This window comes from Rhinatrema bivittatum, chromosome 4, assembly GCF_901001135.1.
Source record: "Rhinatrema bivittatum chromosome 4, aRhiBiv1.1, whole genome shotgun sequence".
In the NCBI taxonomy this organism is placed as follows: Eukaryota; Metazoa; Chordata; class Amphibia; order Gymnophiona; family Rhinatrematidae; genus Rhinatrema; species Rhinatrema bivittatum.
The window spans coordinates 311,110,527-311,127,943 of NC_042618.1; the positions used below are offsets into that span (position 1 = coordinate 311,110,527).

The following is a 17,417-nucleotide window of genomic DNA, read 5'->3' on the forward strand; positions in this document are numbered from 1 at the left end:
CTAACAGCTTTCACCACAACCTCTGGCCAGGGTCGTCGGATTTCCCATAAGGCCAACCTAGGCCATGGCCTAGGGCGCAGCAGTCAGGGGGGCGTATATACAGCAGAAATAACAAACATTTACACATTTTTCAGTATTATTTTGAAAAGGCCATATAAAATGCTGGTTTTTAAATTTACATCCATATACTTTAAATAAATTGAGCGGTACATTTACATTGCCCATCTCTACAGTTTGCGCTGTCTTGCTCAGTCACAGGCAAAAAGCATTTGCTATTTCTCTCTCACAGACTCAGCGTAAACCACGTGTTAAAGGAAAATTCCAGATTTGGCATTACAATAGTGATTCCAAGTGATTCATTACACTCATATTGCTTGTCTTCTACATATCTACTGATAATAGGTACATAAAATATATCGTTACTACTTTTATATACTGTTTTGTTAACTCAGAGCTGAAAGCCGTAAGCAGAAAAAGTTGACGGGGGTGTTCACCAAATTATAAGGGGGCTGCGGTTTTTATTACAAAACATGAAACATACACAACTTATGGCTTGTTTATGCAGCATCATTTAATGTGGTGTAATGTAAGTTTGACACAAAATGCAAAACATTTCAATAAAATTCTATAATGTCAGGTGAGAATCGATGTAAAATCTTCTGCATTTTATGTCAATATTATTCGCTATTTTTTGTATCGAATACGCCATCTGGGTGAATAATTTGAACCAAAGAAGTAATTGTCGTACCTCGTATGGGTTATATAGGCAGATGTCTGCATTTTGCGGGCTGGCCCGACCCGAACCCACAGCCCTACTTCAAAATATTTCAGCGCGGGTTGGACAGAAGAACTTCCATGGGGCGATGCGGGTCCTGCGGGCTGAAAGTTTTTTTTACTGGTTTTGATCTATTTTGCTTCTGGGTTCACTTGTCGCAAGTTTAAATACGTTTCGAATAACTGGCAGGGATTACATATTAAATTGAAAATTATAAATCAACTTTTGAGGGGAAGGGGGTGCAGAATTGTGCTTTAGCCTAGGGCGTAGAAAGGTGTAAATCCAGCCCTGGCAATGAATTCCAGATCTTAATTATGCATTGAGTAAAAAAATATTTTCTTTTATTAGATTTTTGAAAGGGTAAACGATTAGGGATAGATTTTAAAAGAAGCGCGCGCAGCTTACATGTGCACGCGCTACCTGGTACGCACACATGTATGCCTGATTTTATAACATGCGCGCACAGGTTATAAAATCGGGGGTCAGAGCGCGCAAGGGGGTGCACAATTATGCACCTTGCACGCGCCGAGCCGTGCTGCCTTTCCCCGTTCCCTTCCCCCTAACCTAAGCTTCCCACCCCTTCCCCTAACCTTTCCCCCCAGCCCTACTCTAACCCCCCCAAATTATTATCTTACCTTTTGCGCCTGCATTCCGGCCCTTAATGTTTACTTGTTCCATTCCACTCATTTTATAAATCACTATCATATCTTCCCTCAGTCATCTCTTCTCCAAGCTGAAGAGTCCTAACCTCTTTAGCCTTTCCTCATAGGGGAACCATTCCATTCCCTTTATCATTTTGGTTTCCCTTCTCTATACCTAGGAGTAACCCTATGATCAGATGCACAGAACTCATCTCTGTTTTAATATGTATACCTAGGTTTCAGAATATGCCCTAGTGTCCCCTAACCAGCTTTTGACTAATCAGTGTCTTCACACTCCCAAAATCAATTAGTGCATAATGGTTGGTTACCCAGTTCTATAGGAAGCACAAAAGGGCCTGATCCTAGGGCTGCTGCTCTACCCATTGTGCATATGGAGGTCAAGAAATTTGCAAATTAAATTATAAGCTCCATCCAGCAGAGACTGTCTCTTATGGTTATCAGGATAGCACTGTATATATCTAATACTACTGAATGATAACTAGTAGAAGTAATCATACAAGCTAAACATTTATTACTTTATTGAAAGAGAAAAAACCAGTAAACATGATATTCAACAAAATTAAAACAAACTTCACTAAACTCAGTTCCTTTTAAGGTTTCATGGTCAAGAAGAATCCTATTGTGTCAGATTCAGTGTACTTCCAACTAAGATGGCTTTCTTTGCTCCTCATCACAAAAGATGTGGCACATGTACAAAACGCACCAAAATAATATAAAAAGTAATGAGTGTGTTGAAAATAGTTTTACTGTCTAATGATTCATATAGTGACCAAAAACACACAGTCCTGGTGTCAAAAATGTAATGGATAACATTTGTAAATGAATCAGAATGAGCAATATATTTTAATGCTCCTCTGTCCCCCAACATGGGACCATGTTTCCCCGAAGCTTCATCAGGAGGAACAAGTCTACAGGAAAATGAATGTCAAAAGATTTTTGTTAACATATTAACGAAAAAGAAGCTACAGCAAAGGAAAACATGTTTGATAAACATACCACATTGAAGTCATTTATAGGTAAGGTGTAAGAAAATATCTGCAAAAATATCAAGAAGACTTAAGTGCATAATAAAGAACCAGCAAAAGGGCTCAGACAAATATAGTGTGAAATGTGACCGAGAGGCGCAGGTGGGTAGAACTGGGTAAGAAACATACCAAAAAATGGCATGGCAAAACAAAGATGGCATGAAAGAAAAACATGGGCGAGATGAAAATGATAAAAGTGCAAGCAGCGCACAGCGCTAGAGAGGAACGGGCACGTCTAAATCCCTGTCAAAATCAAAAGGGAGAACGTGAGGAGTGGCGCTGTTTTCAGCATACGCAACGCCTTCAAAGAGATTACTAAAGTGTAAAAAAAAACCAAAACCAACGTGGCTGACAAAGCGGATTGAAAAGTACTGAAAGGCACATATCACATTAGAGACTGAAAGAATGTAAACATTTGAAAGCAAAGTCTTGATACAATGTCAAAAAGGATCAAAAAGTATGGGTAAATAACAGCTTACATTGCTCAACTAAGGATGGCGACAAAAGTGAAGAAAAGACGAAAATCCAACCTGATCGAGGGACTCAATACGATGTGTTGTAATATGCGGCTTAAAGGCGTGGGTGTTTGGAAATGAAAAGATGTACCGGCGTGGTTTGAAAAACGCGCGAACGATGCCATGACGTTCCAGTGACAACAATGGGGGCGGGGAAATGATGTCAGAGCGTTCGAAAAGCGACAGTGACGCGAGAACAACGCCAGAGACAGGCAGACCACTCGATTTCCTTATTGAGACCAAAGGGAATGAGTCGAAAGTAAAAAAGCCAGCCCTGTTCACAGTGTATAAGGAGCCAACCAGTGGGCAACTAAAGGGTCTTCCAATTTCTGATACATGACAGTGCTCAGAAATCCTAGTTGTTAATTTTCATATGGTTTTGCCAATATATAAAAGTTTGCATGGGCATAGAATCACATAAACGACTCCTGCAGTGCTACAAGTGATGCAGAAGATAACCCTACCCCTAGCAGGGTGTGTGGACATAGATAAAGGTAATGACATTGGGCAAGCGGCACAATTACTACATGGGGAATGCCCTGAAGGAGTGTCATGTGATGAAATTACAGGTTTCAGAAAGGAATTCACCAGAATGTCCTGTAAGTTTTTGCTTCTTTTAAAAGCAAATCCAAGCTGTTTTGCAAAGATCAAAATATGGGCAAGTGTTTATTGTGATTTTACCATGTATATATCCTATATTGTTCCTATCAGTTTCTCTCCTTCCCTATCCTTTCTCACTACTCCCTCTTTCCTCTCTGCTCCCTTTCCCCCTCCTGTTAATTGTATTTTCGATCTTTTGTTAAACAGTTACAATGTAAACCGGCATGATGTTTCCCATGAATGTCGGTATATAAAAATCAACAAATAAATACGGTAAATAAATATTTATGATTGATCAGATTTCTTTGATGTGGCCAGGACAAAGAGAGGATGCATGTCACCTTATCCTCAGAATTTGTGGTGGAAGGCGAAAAGAAACAAAAAAGCCATTCACAGTGAACATATAAAGCACGTTTATAAGTCTTTTTTAGCAGGCTATATTTTTCTGAGGCCTTTTGCTGGTTCTTTATTATGCACTTAAGTCCTTTTGATATTTTTTGCAGATATTTTCTTACACCTTACCTATAAATGACTTCAATGTGGTATGTATATCAAACATTTTTTTCCTTTGCTGTAGCCTCTTTTTGGTCTGTTTATTTTAATATTTTAGCAAAAATCTTTTGACATTAATTCTCCCTGTAGACTTGTTCCTCCCCATGAAGCTTCAGCGAAACACGGTCCCATGTCGAGGGACAGAGGAGCATTAAAATATATTGCTGATTTTGATTCATTTGCGATTGTTACCAATTACATTTTTGACACCAGAACTACATGTTTTGGGGCACTAAAGGAATCATCAGACCATAAAACTATCTGCAACACACTTATTATGTTTTATTTTCTTTAGTCCTGCCATTTCCTCTTGCTCCTTTTTGCTTCAGGCTCAATTAGAACCTCTTCCATCTAGAGTTATAGTGTCATGAGCCTTCATTCACAGCTACTCAGGGTTTTCTCCTATTTTTAGTCTCATTCCTTTCTAGTTCATTCATTGAAGTGATAAACTGAGAACATTTATCAAGCTAAAAGCATTTTTTTCAGTAATAATGCTCTGCTTCAAGAAGGATTGTAAGTAGTATAATGTTGAAAGACAACAAACAGTCATCCCTTCCTGAAACCCAATAATAGGCACTAGGCAGTGAATATCAGACAGCTATGGCTCTTCTCTTGGCTCTGTGGTTCTATATCTGAAATAAGCATCCTTGCATATTTTACATTTTCTGAAACTACCCTAAAGGTATTTCATTTCATTGGCCCATACTGCCTCCATTCTCATAGTACAGCCCCTCACTGCAGTGCCCTCAGTTCTAGTCTTAGTCAACTCGGTATGTCCATGATCTTACACATTTCCTTCTGTTTTAACCACCATCGGCTGGACTTCTTTGAACAACAAATGTAATCTGAGCCCCAAATTGTCAGTATACAAACCCCCTCCTATTTTATCCCACTGACCCATTTCTTGTGGCCCCTCCCTTTAATCATGCCCATTCTTCCAGGAGCCAGTACATGACCATAGATTGCCTGCTCCCTGGCCCCCATAGCCCTTCTTCTAGTATAGTGCTAAGAAGTGCAAGGCCATGTACGGCTCCAGGGGTGGATTCTCTAAATGAATAAGAAGATAGACCCACAGGGCCTTAGGTGTAGGGGGGGGGGGTGACTCCTGCTGTGGGTGCTATCTCAGTAGGTTTAAGCTGGCACCATAATCACTTGATTCTGGTTACATTCATATCCCAAAGTTATTCTCAAAATCCTCCTCTATCTGTGAAAATGTCCCTGGGTCCTGGGGTCCTGAAATGATCTTACCCTCCAGGACATAGAACGATGAGCATCCCAGGTGAGCCAGGGGTCTCCTAGATGAAGTGCAGTTCTCTTCCCAGATAATACTAGAGATCCAGATGTACCTTACAAAACTTTCAGTCCTTTTTCTTTTCCCAGGGCAGAGACTCCAGTGGGGGTCACCAGATAAATAAGAACACTTCTTACTGACATTTCTTACCAAATGGGATCCTATAGAATGAAAGTTCCAGGTTAGCAGGGAAAAACAAACAATTCTCCTTTCCCCCTTCTCCGGCAGGAAGGGTGACAACAAACTAACTCCCCCCCCCCCCCCCCAAAAAAAAACCCTAAAACCTTCACAAAAAATAATCAGTCACTCAAAACCACTGTCCATGCACTAGGGTCTAAGAGAGGACAACAGGCCAGTCTTTTGTTCTGATTCTTCCCAAAGGCAGGCAGTTTTCTTCCTGAGCAAGAGCCAGGGAATTGTCAAAACCTTGAGGCAACTTCACCAGCCAGGTTGTGGACCAGTGACGTAGAATGCCACCTTCCTAACCCTGGAGACACTAGGTCATGAGGTCCAACCCACAAGGAATTAGGGAATCAAAGCAAGAAACACAATGCTGCTCCTTACATGTCCAAATCAAAATGCCACACTGAGCTCCCTGTCTGCCTGCCTTCGAGCAGAAAGGAGCTCCCCATTTGAGCCAGCCTCAAAGGGGTGCAGTATGAAATAGGTACCCTCCTCTCCTATCTCCTAATGCCATATCGTAGACTAGGGCCATTCAGTGTAGCACCTAAAGGGGGGGTGTCTCTAAACACTTTTTCACAAAGACTGCCTGACTTCAGGTCACAATGAACAGGTGAGTCTGTCTTGGTTTTTCATATCATGTTTCAAAGTTCTTTAGTGTAAACCTTAGTGGGGTTTTAATCCCAAGGGCACCCAGACATATTTGTTTATCTTCAGAGGTTGTTCCGGTTAGCAAATTTACATCCAAAGCTTAGCTCTTAATCCTGGGGGATTCTTTTTATGGGAGAAAGCTCTCACCTGTAGCCCAGACCATGGCATCTTGCTTCCAGTATGAGTGTAGACTGTAGGTGCATCTCATGAGGTGAGAGGTTTGATAATTCAGACAGGACCAGGCTCTGGATATTAAAATAATTGTTTACTGATTGGTAATCTTTAAATTAAGTACATTTAGCCATAAGAGTGAAGTTACATCTGACTGCTGGTACAAGTGTATCTCTCTGTAGGCAGGTGTCCTTTTATTCAGGCATCTGGGTAGAGCCTGATGGTGATATTTACTGCACAAAGCTCATCCAATTTCTTGGTATTCCTCCTTTGGAAGAAAGCACTCCCTTGGACCAGGCCCTAGTGGTATCCTTCTGCGAAGATACAGACACCCTCAGACTGTAGGCTACAGGCTGACTTCTCCCAATTCCAATCTCTCTGGAATCCTGTTGCTTACTCCCTTAGACTTCAATTCCTTCTGCGTCACATGGATGCAAGAGTTTTGTTAAGAATAAGACCACTCCCATTGGGGAGCATCACTGCTCCTAACACAGTCCAACCTACACTACTGGCACACCCGGTCTGTTAAGACCATTGTGGTCATTACAGTTAATGAATTTGAGGTTAGTTTACATGTTCAATGAGAGGATGTTAATGGTAGATTTTGTCACCATTTCAGTGATACAGTGATCAGATGCTAGTGTAGTCAAGCAGACACTAAGATATTTAAAAGCTGAGAGAGAAATAGCTTTAACTGAGAGGCCTGCCTTTGAGAATTTAACTATTCTATTACCAAAGAACATTACTTTTGTTAGCTTGGTATTAAGGCATAGTCTGCTAGCATTAATCCAGTCTTGTATTTTATTACATTTATAATGAAATTTAAACAGTAAATCAAGACAGTTTTATTCTGAGCAGTGCAGTACTGTGTTATTTGCAGACAGTAGTACATTTATTTCACATCGAGAGAAAATGTTTATAAAAACAGTGAACAGCACAGGGCCAAGAATGAATCCCTGAGGATATCCTTTGGCTGTATCCTGCTGTTCTCTTTTGGAAAGGTATGCTACAGTAGAGTGTCTCAGTGAAACCTGTTGTCCTTAGTCTATCCAGGAATATCTCATGATTTATGCTATGGTATTAAAGTTCTTACAGACTGATATTCAAAGCCTGACCTAAGTGTCTCTGTTTTAAGCATGACCATGTCCTGGGCTCCACCAACCTGGCCACTGTCTTCCTATCGCCGGTGACGATGCTCCTCCTCAGCCCCCTTGGCCCCTTCCCTTCCTCTTCATCCCTGCCTCTACTGTAAATACTTTAAAAAATATATTTATTTTTTCATGTAAATCATTTTTATTAAGAAAAATGATGATTTGGATAAAATCTGTTGGTGGTTTTCCTGTGTACAAAGCATTCGAGGGAGGAGGGATTTAATTGTTTGAGGGACGGTGATGTTACAGATGCTGGAGGTGGTAATGGTGGGTATCGGGGGGGGGGGGCAAAGGAGGATGATACCAGGGGAGAGGCATGACAGATGGTTGGAGAAAAGGGGAAGGAGACAGCAATGATGCCATGTAATTCAATATGTTTTATATTTGCATGGCTTAAAAATAATGTTTAATTCAGTGACTAATTTCCTGGAATAGTTCAGGGCCAGGGTCCCCACCTTTATCAAAACAAGAGCCCATAAATAAGAAACTGAATTCATTGCTTTCACTGGGCATATACCTTTATTTGGCGTATAGTCATGGGTGGTTCCGAGACTGCAAAGCAGTGGCTACAGCTCTGATGGCACTGATCAGTTCGTTCATCAACCTGGAATGAGCAGCCTCTTCCCCTGTGATCTCGGTGCATATTTGCTTGATTTCCTGGGGCATTAACACATTGTGTTGCTCCTGTCGTGACATTATTTCGGACATGACATGCTCGCTTAGCCCATCAATACCAAATAACGCCTCTTCCAGGTCACGTGCCACTGTTGCCTTGTCCTGGTCTGGTGCCGCAGATGTCTCATGTCCCTGGGTTTGAGGTATAACTTTGACCAGGTTTAGAGTGCTAAGGTCCGGGGTATCACCATCCTGTACTTGTTCGCTGGGGGATTCCTCGGTGGACGTTGGGAAGACAAATTCCAGCATGGGAATGGATTCACTCTCTTCCTCCGTGACATCTGTCTCATTATTGTTGGCTCCATCTGTGGAGAAAGATGGAGAAAGACAAGTTGAAGTTCTTTATATAGATCTCAACTGTTGCCCTCCCAAGAGCCCTAAAGAAAAATATGCAATGCAAACAAGATGGCACTTTCAAAATGCATACCTTCACTTGCTCCTGTGTCGGCGCCGTTCAGTGCAGCCACACCGGCAGCGACCTCTGGGCGCACAGTACTCAGAACAAGCTCTTTGAGGGGGGTCAAAACAATATGACATGGTAGCTCCCCCCTCTTTACTGACCCTCAATTTTGGCGGCCTCTTCTTTTACCTCTCTTGTAGTGTCACACCACCGGTGCTGGATCTATTTGACCTCCCTGAGCGTTACTGACAGGGAGCTGACATTCAGCACGATCCTCTCCCAAATCCGTTTCTTTGTAGAGGAAAAAGCCTTAGATTTGAAGAGAATTTTGTAGTTCTCATAGGCTGCGTGACACAGTAGCTCCATCTCGCCATCCGAAAAGCGAGCATCACGTGTTTGCTTCTTGGATGGTTGGTATGGTAAGTTGTATGGGGATTGTTCTAGTTCTGCTTTATACCCATTGCATGAGAGGTCTAGAATGGGTAAATGTGAATCGGTTATTTACTCTTTTGGATAATAGAAGGATTAGGGGGTCAGTCCATGAAGTTAGCATGTAGCACATTTAAAACTAATTGGAGAAAATTCTTTTTCACTCAATGCACAATTAAATTCTGGAATTTGTTGCCAGGGGATATGGACCCTTGGTCTGACCCATACTGGGTCAGACCAAGGGTCCATCAAGCCCAGCATCCTGTTTCCAACAGTGACCAATCCAGGCTACAAGTACCTGGCAAGTACCCAAAAACTAAGTATATCCTTGCTACTGATGCTAGTAATAAGAATGGCTATTTTCTAAGTCAACTTGATTAATAGCAGGAAATGGACTTCTCCTCCAAGAACTTATCCAAACCTTTTTTAAATCCAGCTACACTAACTGCACTAACCATATCCCCTGGCAACAAATTCCAGAGTTTAATTGTGCATTGAGTGAAAAAGAATTTTCTCCAATTAGTTTTAAATGTGCTACATGGTAACTTCATGAAGTGATCCCCCCCCCCCCCAGTCCTTCTATTATCCAAAAGAGTAAATAACCAATTCACATTTACCCATTCTAGACCTCTCATTATTTTAAAGACCTCTATCACAGTGGTTCTCAACCTTTTTTCTGTCAGAACACACCTGATAGATCTCAATGCATGACACACTGAACACATGACTGTCACAAGGCTAAATGTAAATGTACACTTTGCGTCCACAGGAACTCCACCCCTCAGCAATGGGTATAAAGCAGAACTGGAACAATCCCCATACAACTTACCTTACAAAAAAGATATTCTGGTGTTATCTCAATAACAGCAATGCAAACTTCATCTACTACCAGGCGCAATAGCCCTACTTATAAAAAGACAGCAGTTCACCACCAGTTCACCTATTGAGAAAACACATCAAATAAGGTGAGGGTTTAAGAGCATACATGCTAGTTAAATACCTCATCTCGGTCATACACAGATCGACCTTCACCAAGTACAGAAAGACCACAAATTAAAAATATGGAGACAGAAACTGGAATGGAAATCCAAAAAAGCCACTCTGCATGCAGTACAAAACCAGAAAAATGGAAACATGTGGAAGCAGGATCTGCAATAATGCACACAAACTAATCCACACAAAGCTACACCTACATTATGGCATGCACTCAAATAGAATAACCCTACCTATAAAAAGGCAACACTACAAATATTAAACCAGGCCCTAAATACCAATACACCTCCAACTAGGGAAACAGTAAAAGTCAAGCTGCTATAGAGCCCCACTTAGTTTTATGGTTGTAAAACTATATGAATACATGTTTCAAAAGAGCTGATGAACAGAACAACATATAACAATTAAAAACTCTTAAAAATATTAAAAATTCTCTGACCACCAATAAAATATATCAAAACAACAGACACATCACATAACTCCCAATAATTAAAATGAAAGTCAATCAAGAAAAATGAACTTAAAAATCCACCTTTACTTATCCTCTCCAGCAGTTCTCCTACTCCTTTTTCTGGCAGGCCATACCAGAAGCAGCAGTAGCTGCTGAAGCTGTCCTCATAGTCCTCTTCCTTAGGGACCACAACCAGTCTCTTCTCTCTCTCTCTCACACACACATACACACACACACACACACACACACACACACACACACACACACCAGTTACACCATCAGGACCAGTTTTTGTTTCTCACTCACAGCAGTCACCTCCCTGATCAGTCATTCTCACACATACACACCACACCTCTCTGACCAGTCTCTCTCAATCACACAATGCTCTCTCTCTTTTACTTACACACAGGCTTTCAATCACACACACCTTCTCTCTCACTTACATACAGGTTTTCTCACTTACACACACAAGCTCTCTCTCACACACACAGGCTTTCAGTCACACATAAGCTCTCTCGCTCTCTCTCTCACACACACACACACACACACTCACACACAGAGGCTTTCAATCACATGATGCTCTCTCTCTCTCTCTCACACACACACAGACTGAAGCACCCTCCCCCCTCACATACATACCACATACACACAAGCACCATCCCTGTTTCAAATACACACCACACACACATGCACTGGCCCCAGCTGAACAGCTCAGTCTTCGTCCCCGGCAGCACTCCGATCTTTGTCCCCTGTTAGCCTAGTCTCCAGTGGCAGCAGCGCTCCGATCTTCGGGCCCCACCAGCAGCAGCACTCCAATCTTCGTCCCCCGCCAGTCTGGTCTCCGGTGGCGGCAGCTCTCCAGTCTTTGGGCCCCGCCGGCCTAGTCTCTGACGATGGCCAGCGCTCCAATCTTCGGGCCCCGCCGGCCTGGTCTCTGGCGGCGGTCAGTGCTCCAGTCTTCGCCCCACTAGTTGTAGGTAGCATGCGACACACCTGCCGGTGCTTGGCGACACACTGGTGTGTCACGACACACCGGTTGAGAATTGCTGCTCTATCAAATCCCCCTTCAGCTATCTCTTCTCCAAGCACATTCATTTTCTGAATCACCTATGTACACTGGAAGAGAATGCGTTGTCCTCCAGTTATAGGGAATCTGTCCAGCCTTTAGAGACAGATTTATTATGAGGTCGGTTTTCAGGGGGGTTAATGAATGAAGGGTTACGGAACTGCCAGATGGAGCCTGAAAGAGTCAAGAGTAGGCTAGAGAGGAGCAGGGGCCAGTCAAGGGAAGACCAAGACCTAGAGCTACCACTTTAGGTAAGCATAGTCCTGTAGGAAGCCTGCGAAACCCGTGACTTGAGGCCTGATTTAGAAAGTGGCAGGTTAGTTTTAAAAGGAGTGTTAGGTTGTTATTTATTTATATTCTGTTTTACAGCTCTTCAGAGTGGATTACATTCAGGTACTGCAAGTATTTCCCTATCCCCAGAGGGCTTACGGTCTAAGTTTGCACCTGAGGCAATGATGGATAAAGTGACTTGCCCAAGGTCACAAGAAGCAGCAGAGGAGTTGTTGCATGGAGTTTTTAATTATTATATCTTACATTTATGTGTATAATTTGTCCTAATCAAAATTATGGCTCATGAAGGCTCACAGACAATACTAAAATATAAGTTGGTACAATAATTCCACCAATCCAAACATAGTACTGTAACACCTCTTCCTCCACTCTTTTCACTAAGAATCACCTTCAGAAGCTACTGAGCACTAGCCAACTCTTTGCTTCTGGAAAAATACACAGATTTGTGCTGTGGGGATCACGATTCCCCTGCAGGGTACAAGGGATCACAGGATTAGGTTAAGAGCTTTACAGCTTTTGCAGAATTCTGCAGCCAGCTTGGTTTTGAATGCCTCTTGAAGAGACCATGTTACACCATTATTATTCCAGCTTCATTCAATAGAACAGAGAGTCAAGTTTAAAATCATGACCCTCAAGTTTAAATCGATTCATGGTTTGGCCCCAAAATTTTAAACTGATTTATTTTATTAATATTTTCCATCTAGAATGTTATGTTCAGCTTCTAGGAAATTGTTAAGAGTTGCCTCCTATGAGGGAAATTCATTTGCAAAATACTAGACTTCGGGCATTGTCATTTAGGGGTGTTACCCTTTGGAATGATTTGTCTGATCAATTACGGGATTTATTTATTTCGAAAGAATGTTAAAGCAGTCTTATTTACTGAATGGTTTTCTGACTAGTTTTAATATTTTATCTTATACTGCTGTTTGTCTTAACATTGTTTTATGTTGATTTTGTAATCTGCTTAGCTTAACAAAGTTATTATAGGTGGAACTGAAGTATTTTTAATAAATAAATAAATACAAATAAAAACAAAACAAAACCAGTCCGCACCAACACTTATGTTCCAAAACAGAAGAAAAGTTTACAGAAAAAAAATCAATGGTCCAGCAGAGAGAGAATCACATCACAGTCCAAAGAAATCCGATCCAAAAACAGAGTGCAGTTTGTTCCAGAATATCAACAAATCATATATGCAGACACAGGTCTTATGCTACTTAAGTTCAGTTTCACAATACTAGAATCCCAGTTTATCCCATTAAGGCTTTTATCTCTTCAGCCCCACACAGGAAAATCTCCAGAATCCCCCAGTTCCACTCTATTATTCACACTTGGATGGCTTGCCCAGGTCAAATCCTCCCACTGCTTTCTGGTGGTAAGATCTTCCTGAGTCAGCCCTTGCTACTTGCAGAAGAGAACCCCTCTCTTCCAAGGATTGCTTGGGAACCCCAAGGTAGAATTCAGCTCATTTTGCGCTCCCTCACCCCCAGGAAAAAGCATTCATAAATCAATCTATAACCCCTCTGACTCCAAGATACAACTCCTTCTAGTGCCTCATGGAAGCACCATATATACTCCCAGATTTTGCCCATGTTCTTTGGGGGAAGAACCTTCCTCTCACTCACCCTATACACCGACAATCCCTCAAGGTCCCATTGCTGGAAAATTCTTCATTTTAACAAATGGGATAATAGTAGTGAACCCAGACAGTGGTCACAATACAAAATATAAAAACAATCACAAGATCCAGTGAATAAAAAAATTAAATAAAAGCAAACTAACATTAGTTTGATGTGTAAAGCATCATACATCAAGAAAAAGTGGAATGAAAAAGTCAGATCTTTACGGCCTACTGACCTTAAGCTGATTCTGGAAGCTGAGGAAGGTTGGAAAGAGTTGGGGCTATGTGGTACAGGCTGCATTGCTCTGAGAAATTTGAAAACACTGAATAGATTTAATTGAGACTTAAATACAAAGCATAGTAACAGTCCAATCTATAGCCTGAGTTACAGCAACTAAGGCTTCATGCAACAGGAAAGCCCACAGTTGTCTAAGAAACCAAAGAAAGAGATTTTCTTAACCACTGCAAAGATCTACTATAATTATTAAAAGTTAGATGTACATCAAAGACAACCCCAAAAATTCTTACATCATTAGCCAAGGATAACACTTTCCTGTCCAACATTAGGTCTGCGTTAATCTGAAGAGGTGAGGATTTCCTAAACCAAATAAACTCCCTTTTGGTGGGGCTCACCTTAAGCATATTTGTCCTCAATCGCAAAGCAAACTCAGACAAGTAACCATTTAGAAGAGAGGCTGCCTTGTCAAGCTCTGTACACAGTGACATATACAACTCTATGTCATCTGCATACATCAGTGAACTCACCCCAGAGACTTGAATAACTTGGCCCAAAGAAAGGGTGCAAGTATTACAATGGGTAAGTGAAAACATAGCCTCCTGAGGAACCCCACAGAGAAAAGAGCATGCAGAGGATGTATACAAACCCCAAACAACACATTGCCTTTCCAATAAAAAAAAGATTTAAACCACTATAGGTCAGATCCAGCTAAACCAATCTCCTTCAGCTGATGTAAGAAAATGCAGTGATCCATCATATCAAATATAACAGTGAGGTCCAGAAGAACTATGATCAAATCAGCACCATCTGGCTAAATTTTGTGCAGGTAATGAGTTAACTATACAAAATGTAGCTGGAAAGCGGGAAGAAATATTGAAATCTCAGGTTTTATTCAGATAGCTCAAAAAGTTACCCGGACAAATCCTTTAAACATTAACCTCTCATCTCTTTTTGAACATAAGCCTCAAAGTCTATGATGAGATGTTGAAGGCTGAAAATTTTTACATGTTACAGGACGTGCTAAGTGGAAATTTAAGAACAATAAAATAAATACATTTGGTATGGGGAGGTTCATTTTTGGGGTCACTGAAAGTATAAAAGCAAAATTCCAGTGGCACGCCATGCCAGAATCAGAATATCACAGACTGAGGTGGCACCTTGTGAGGGTAACTCACATCAAGTGTCATAATAATGTGATCTTATTGTAAAGGTAGGTCACAAAAAGTATTTGTGACAGTGTATAGGACTGGAAGATTTGTCAGAGTGAGGTTAGGAGATCTCACTGTAGTGTAGCGTGCTTTCCAAGGAGTGCTTGTTTGCAATTATCATTGGGTTGCTGTGGGTGAAAATGGGAGCTTTCCTGGTGGAAGTGAACGACAGGGTAAGCACAACGAAGACTTGGCAGGTATGTTATGGAGGTAAGTCACAGGGATCTGACTCTGTCTATGAGTAACAGGGAGAACTGTAATGACTTTAGACAGCATCCTTTCATGATCCTGAAAGCATGACCAAATGTCCCCCCTCTCCTGCAAATACACACACATACTATATCTTATCAACTAATGAAAAATAAGCATCCATCATTCATAATGAAATAGCCAGTGGTCTTTGGTACTTTCTAACTGTCCCAAACATCTAGATGCAGTAGTTGTATCTTGCAATGTGTGAGCAGTTTGCCTCACTACAACTCTTTTCAGAATTTTGATTAGAACATTTACAAGAAAAAATACAGATTATTTTCAGTTTGAAATGCGGTTAGCCATATAAACTTAATCGTGGTGAACAAAATAAGTTCTTGCAAATAGGATATTGACTGTTTACCTTATGGGGCATTCTTGGGTTCAGGACTGACATGGTAGGAGCCTCCCGCTAGGAGAGACTCTGTTGGCCCTTACGTTCTTAGCGCCTGGTGCCTCCACCTGGGGAAGAAGGGGTTAGTGGATGGGATTTCCCTCCATTCATCCCAGGAAACAAATGGGACTGTGAACAAGGCTGGCAGTATGTACAAATATATACAGGTTTATTAGACTATATAAGTATATACATTTCTACATGACTATGTACATCGCTAAAAGGTTGTCAAACAGCACACTTATCTACTCATAGTTAATAGTCTCAGGCCACACAACTATATACATTTCTACAAGGTAGCAAGATCATTTAATATTTTGGCAATTTGGGGTTGTTGGCCCCCACAGTATACCACCATTTAGAATAGAAGAGACCTCTTGAATTTCTACTTAATCAAGTGTTATTATTATACTCCCCCTTTTTTTCCAAGTCTCACCCATGTGAAAAGATACAACTGGGCTGGTGGGCAGTGTTGGCATGGGAGGTCTGTTGTATCTAAACCACTGCCATCTCCTTGGTGTTGCTTCTGCTCTGCTGAAAGGTCCGTATCAAAGCTGGGGTCATTTCCCTCCTGGGGATCTGACTCCACCTCTGGTCTGTAGCTGGGGTCTAAACCCTGCCGGAGGACCCGACTATGCCTCCTGGAATGCTGCTGGAGCCCACTCCTTCCTGGGGAACCCAACTGCACCTCTGGACCTGCTGCAGGGGACCCTTCTTCTTGGGGACCACTCAATCTGTTGTGGGTGTCTACACCCACAACAGATTGATCTGCTATTGGGGTCCACACTCAAGCCAGGGAAAACCCTCCTACCAAGGGAGAAGAATGAATGACAGCAGCAGATCCGGAGGTAGATATGTCCCCCAGAAGGAAGGGGACACCAGAGGCAGATCAGGAAGTGACCCTGGGTCCTCCTTGAGCAAGGGAAACCCAGCAGCAGATCAACATCCTCCTGGATGTGGGGTCCACATCCAGGAGGATGTGGACCCCAGTGGCAGATTGAGCTGTCCCCCATGAGTCTAATAAAACTTGTTTAGCATTCAGTGATTCAAATTCTCCACAGCTGAAGCTTGGGTACCTCGTCTGAGAACTAGGTATCCAAGGGTCTGACATCCCTTGTTAGTTAGAGAGAATCTGATTGCTTCCTAGGACTGTTTTTCAATACATTTTTCTTACAAATCCCTCTCTCATAAGAACATAAGAACATAAGAAAATGCCATACTGGGTCAGACCAAGGGTCCATCAAGCCCAGCATCCTGTTTCCAACAGTGGCCAATCCAGGCCACAAGAACCTGGCAAGTACCCAAAAACTAAGTCTATTCCATGTTATCATTGCTAATGGCAGTGGCTATTCTCTAGGTCAGTGGTTCTCAACCCTGTCCTGGGGACCCCCCCAGCCAGTCGAGTTTTCAGGATATCCACAATGAATATGTATGAGAGAAAATTTGCATACACTGCCTCCATAACATGCAAATTTTCTCTCATGCATATTCATTGTGGATATCCTGAAAACCCGACTGGCTGGGGGGGTCCCCAGGACAGGGTTGAGAACCACTGCTCTAGGTGAACTTAATAGCAGGTAATGGACTTCTCCTCCAAGAACTTATCCAATCCTTTTTTAAACACAGCTATACTAACTGCACTAACCACATCCTCTGGCAACAAATTCCAGAGTTTAATTTTGCGTTGAGTAAAAAAGAACTTTCTCCGATTAGTTTTAAATGTGCCCCATGCTAACTTCATGGAGTGCTCCCTAGTCTTTCTACTATCCGAAAGAGTAAATAACCGATTCACATCTACCTGTTCTAGACCTCTCATTCAGACCTCTCAT

At 41.8% G+C, this 17,417-nt stretch overlaps 1 protein-coding gene across 1 annotated transcript in view; it reads left to right on the forward strand.

The window, feature by feature from the left end:
* The first annotated feature begins 3,172 nt into the window (after nucleotides 1-3,172).
* GLP2R (glucagon like peptide 2 receptor) overlaps nucleotides 3,173-17,417 on the forward strand; it is a 226,302-nt gene continuing 212,057 nt past the window's right edge. Inside the window, exon 1 of the mRNA XM_029600258.1 lies at nucleotides 3,173-3,576. Within this exon, the coding sequence (XP_029456118.1) occupies nucleotides 3,475-3,576 (102 nt within the window). The 5' untranslated portion in view covers nucleotides 3,173-3,474. The remainder of the gene's footprint in view (nucleotides 3,577-17,417) is intronic.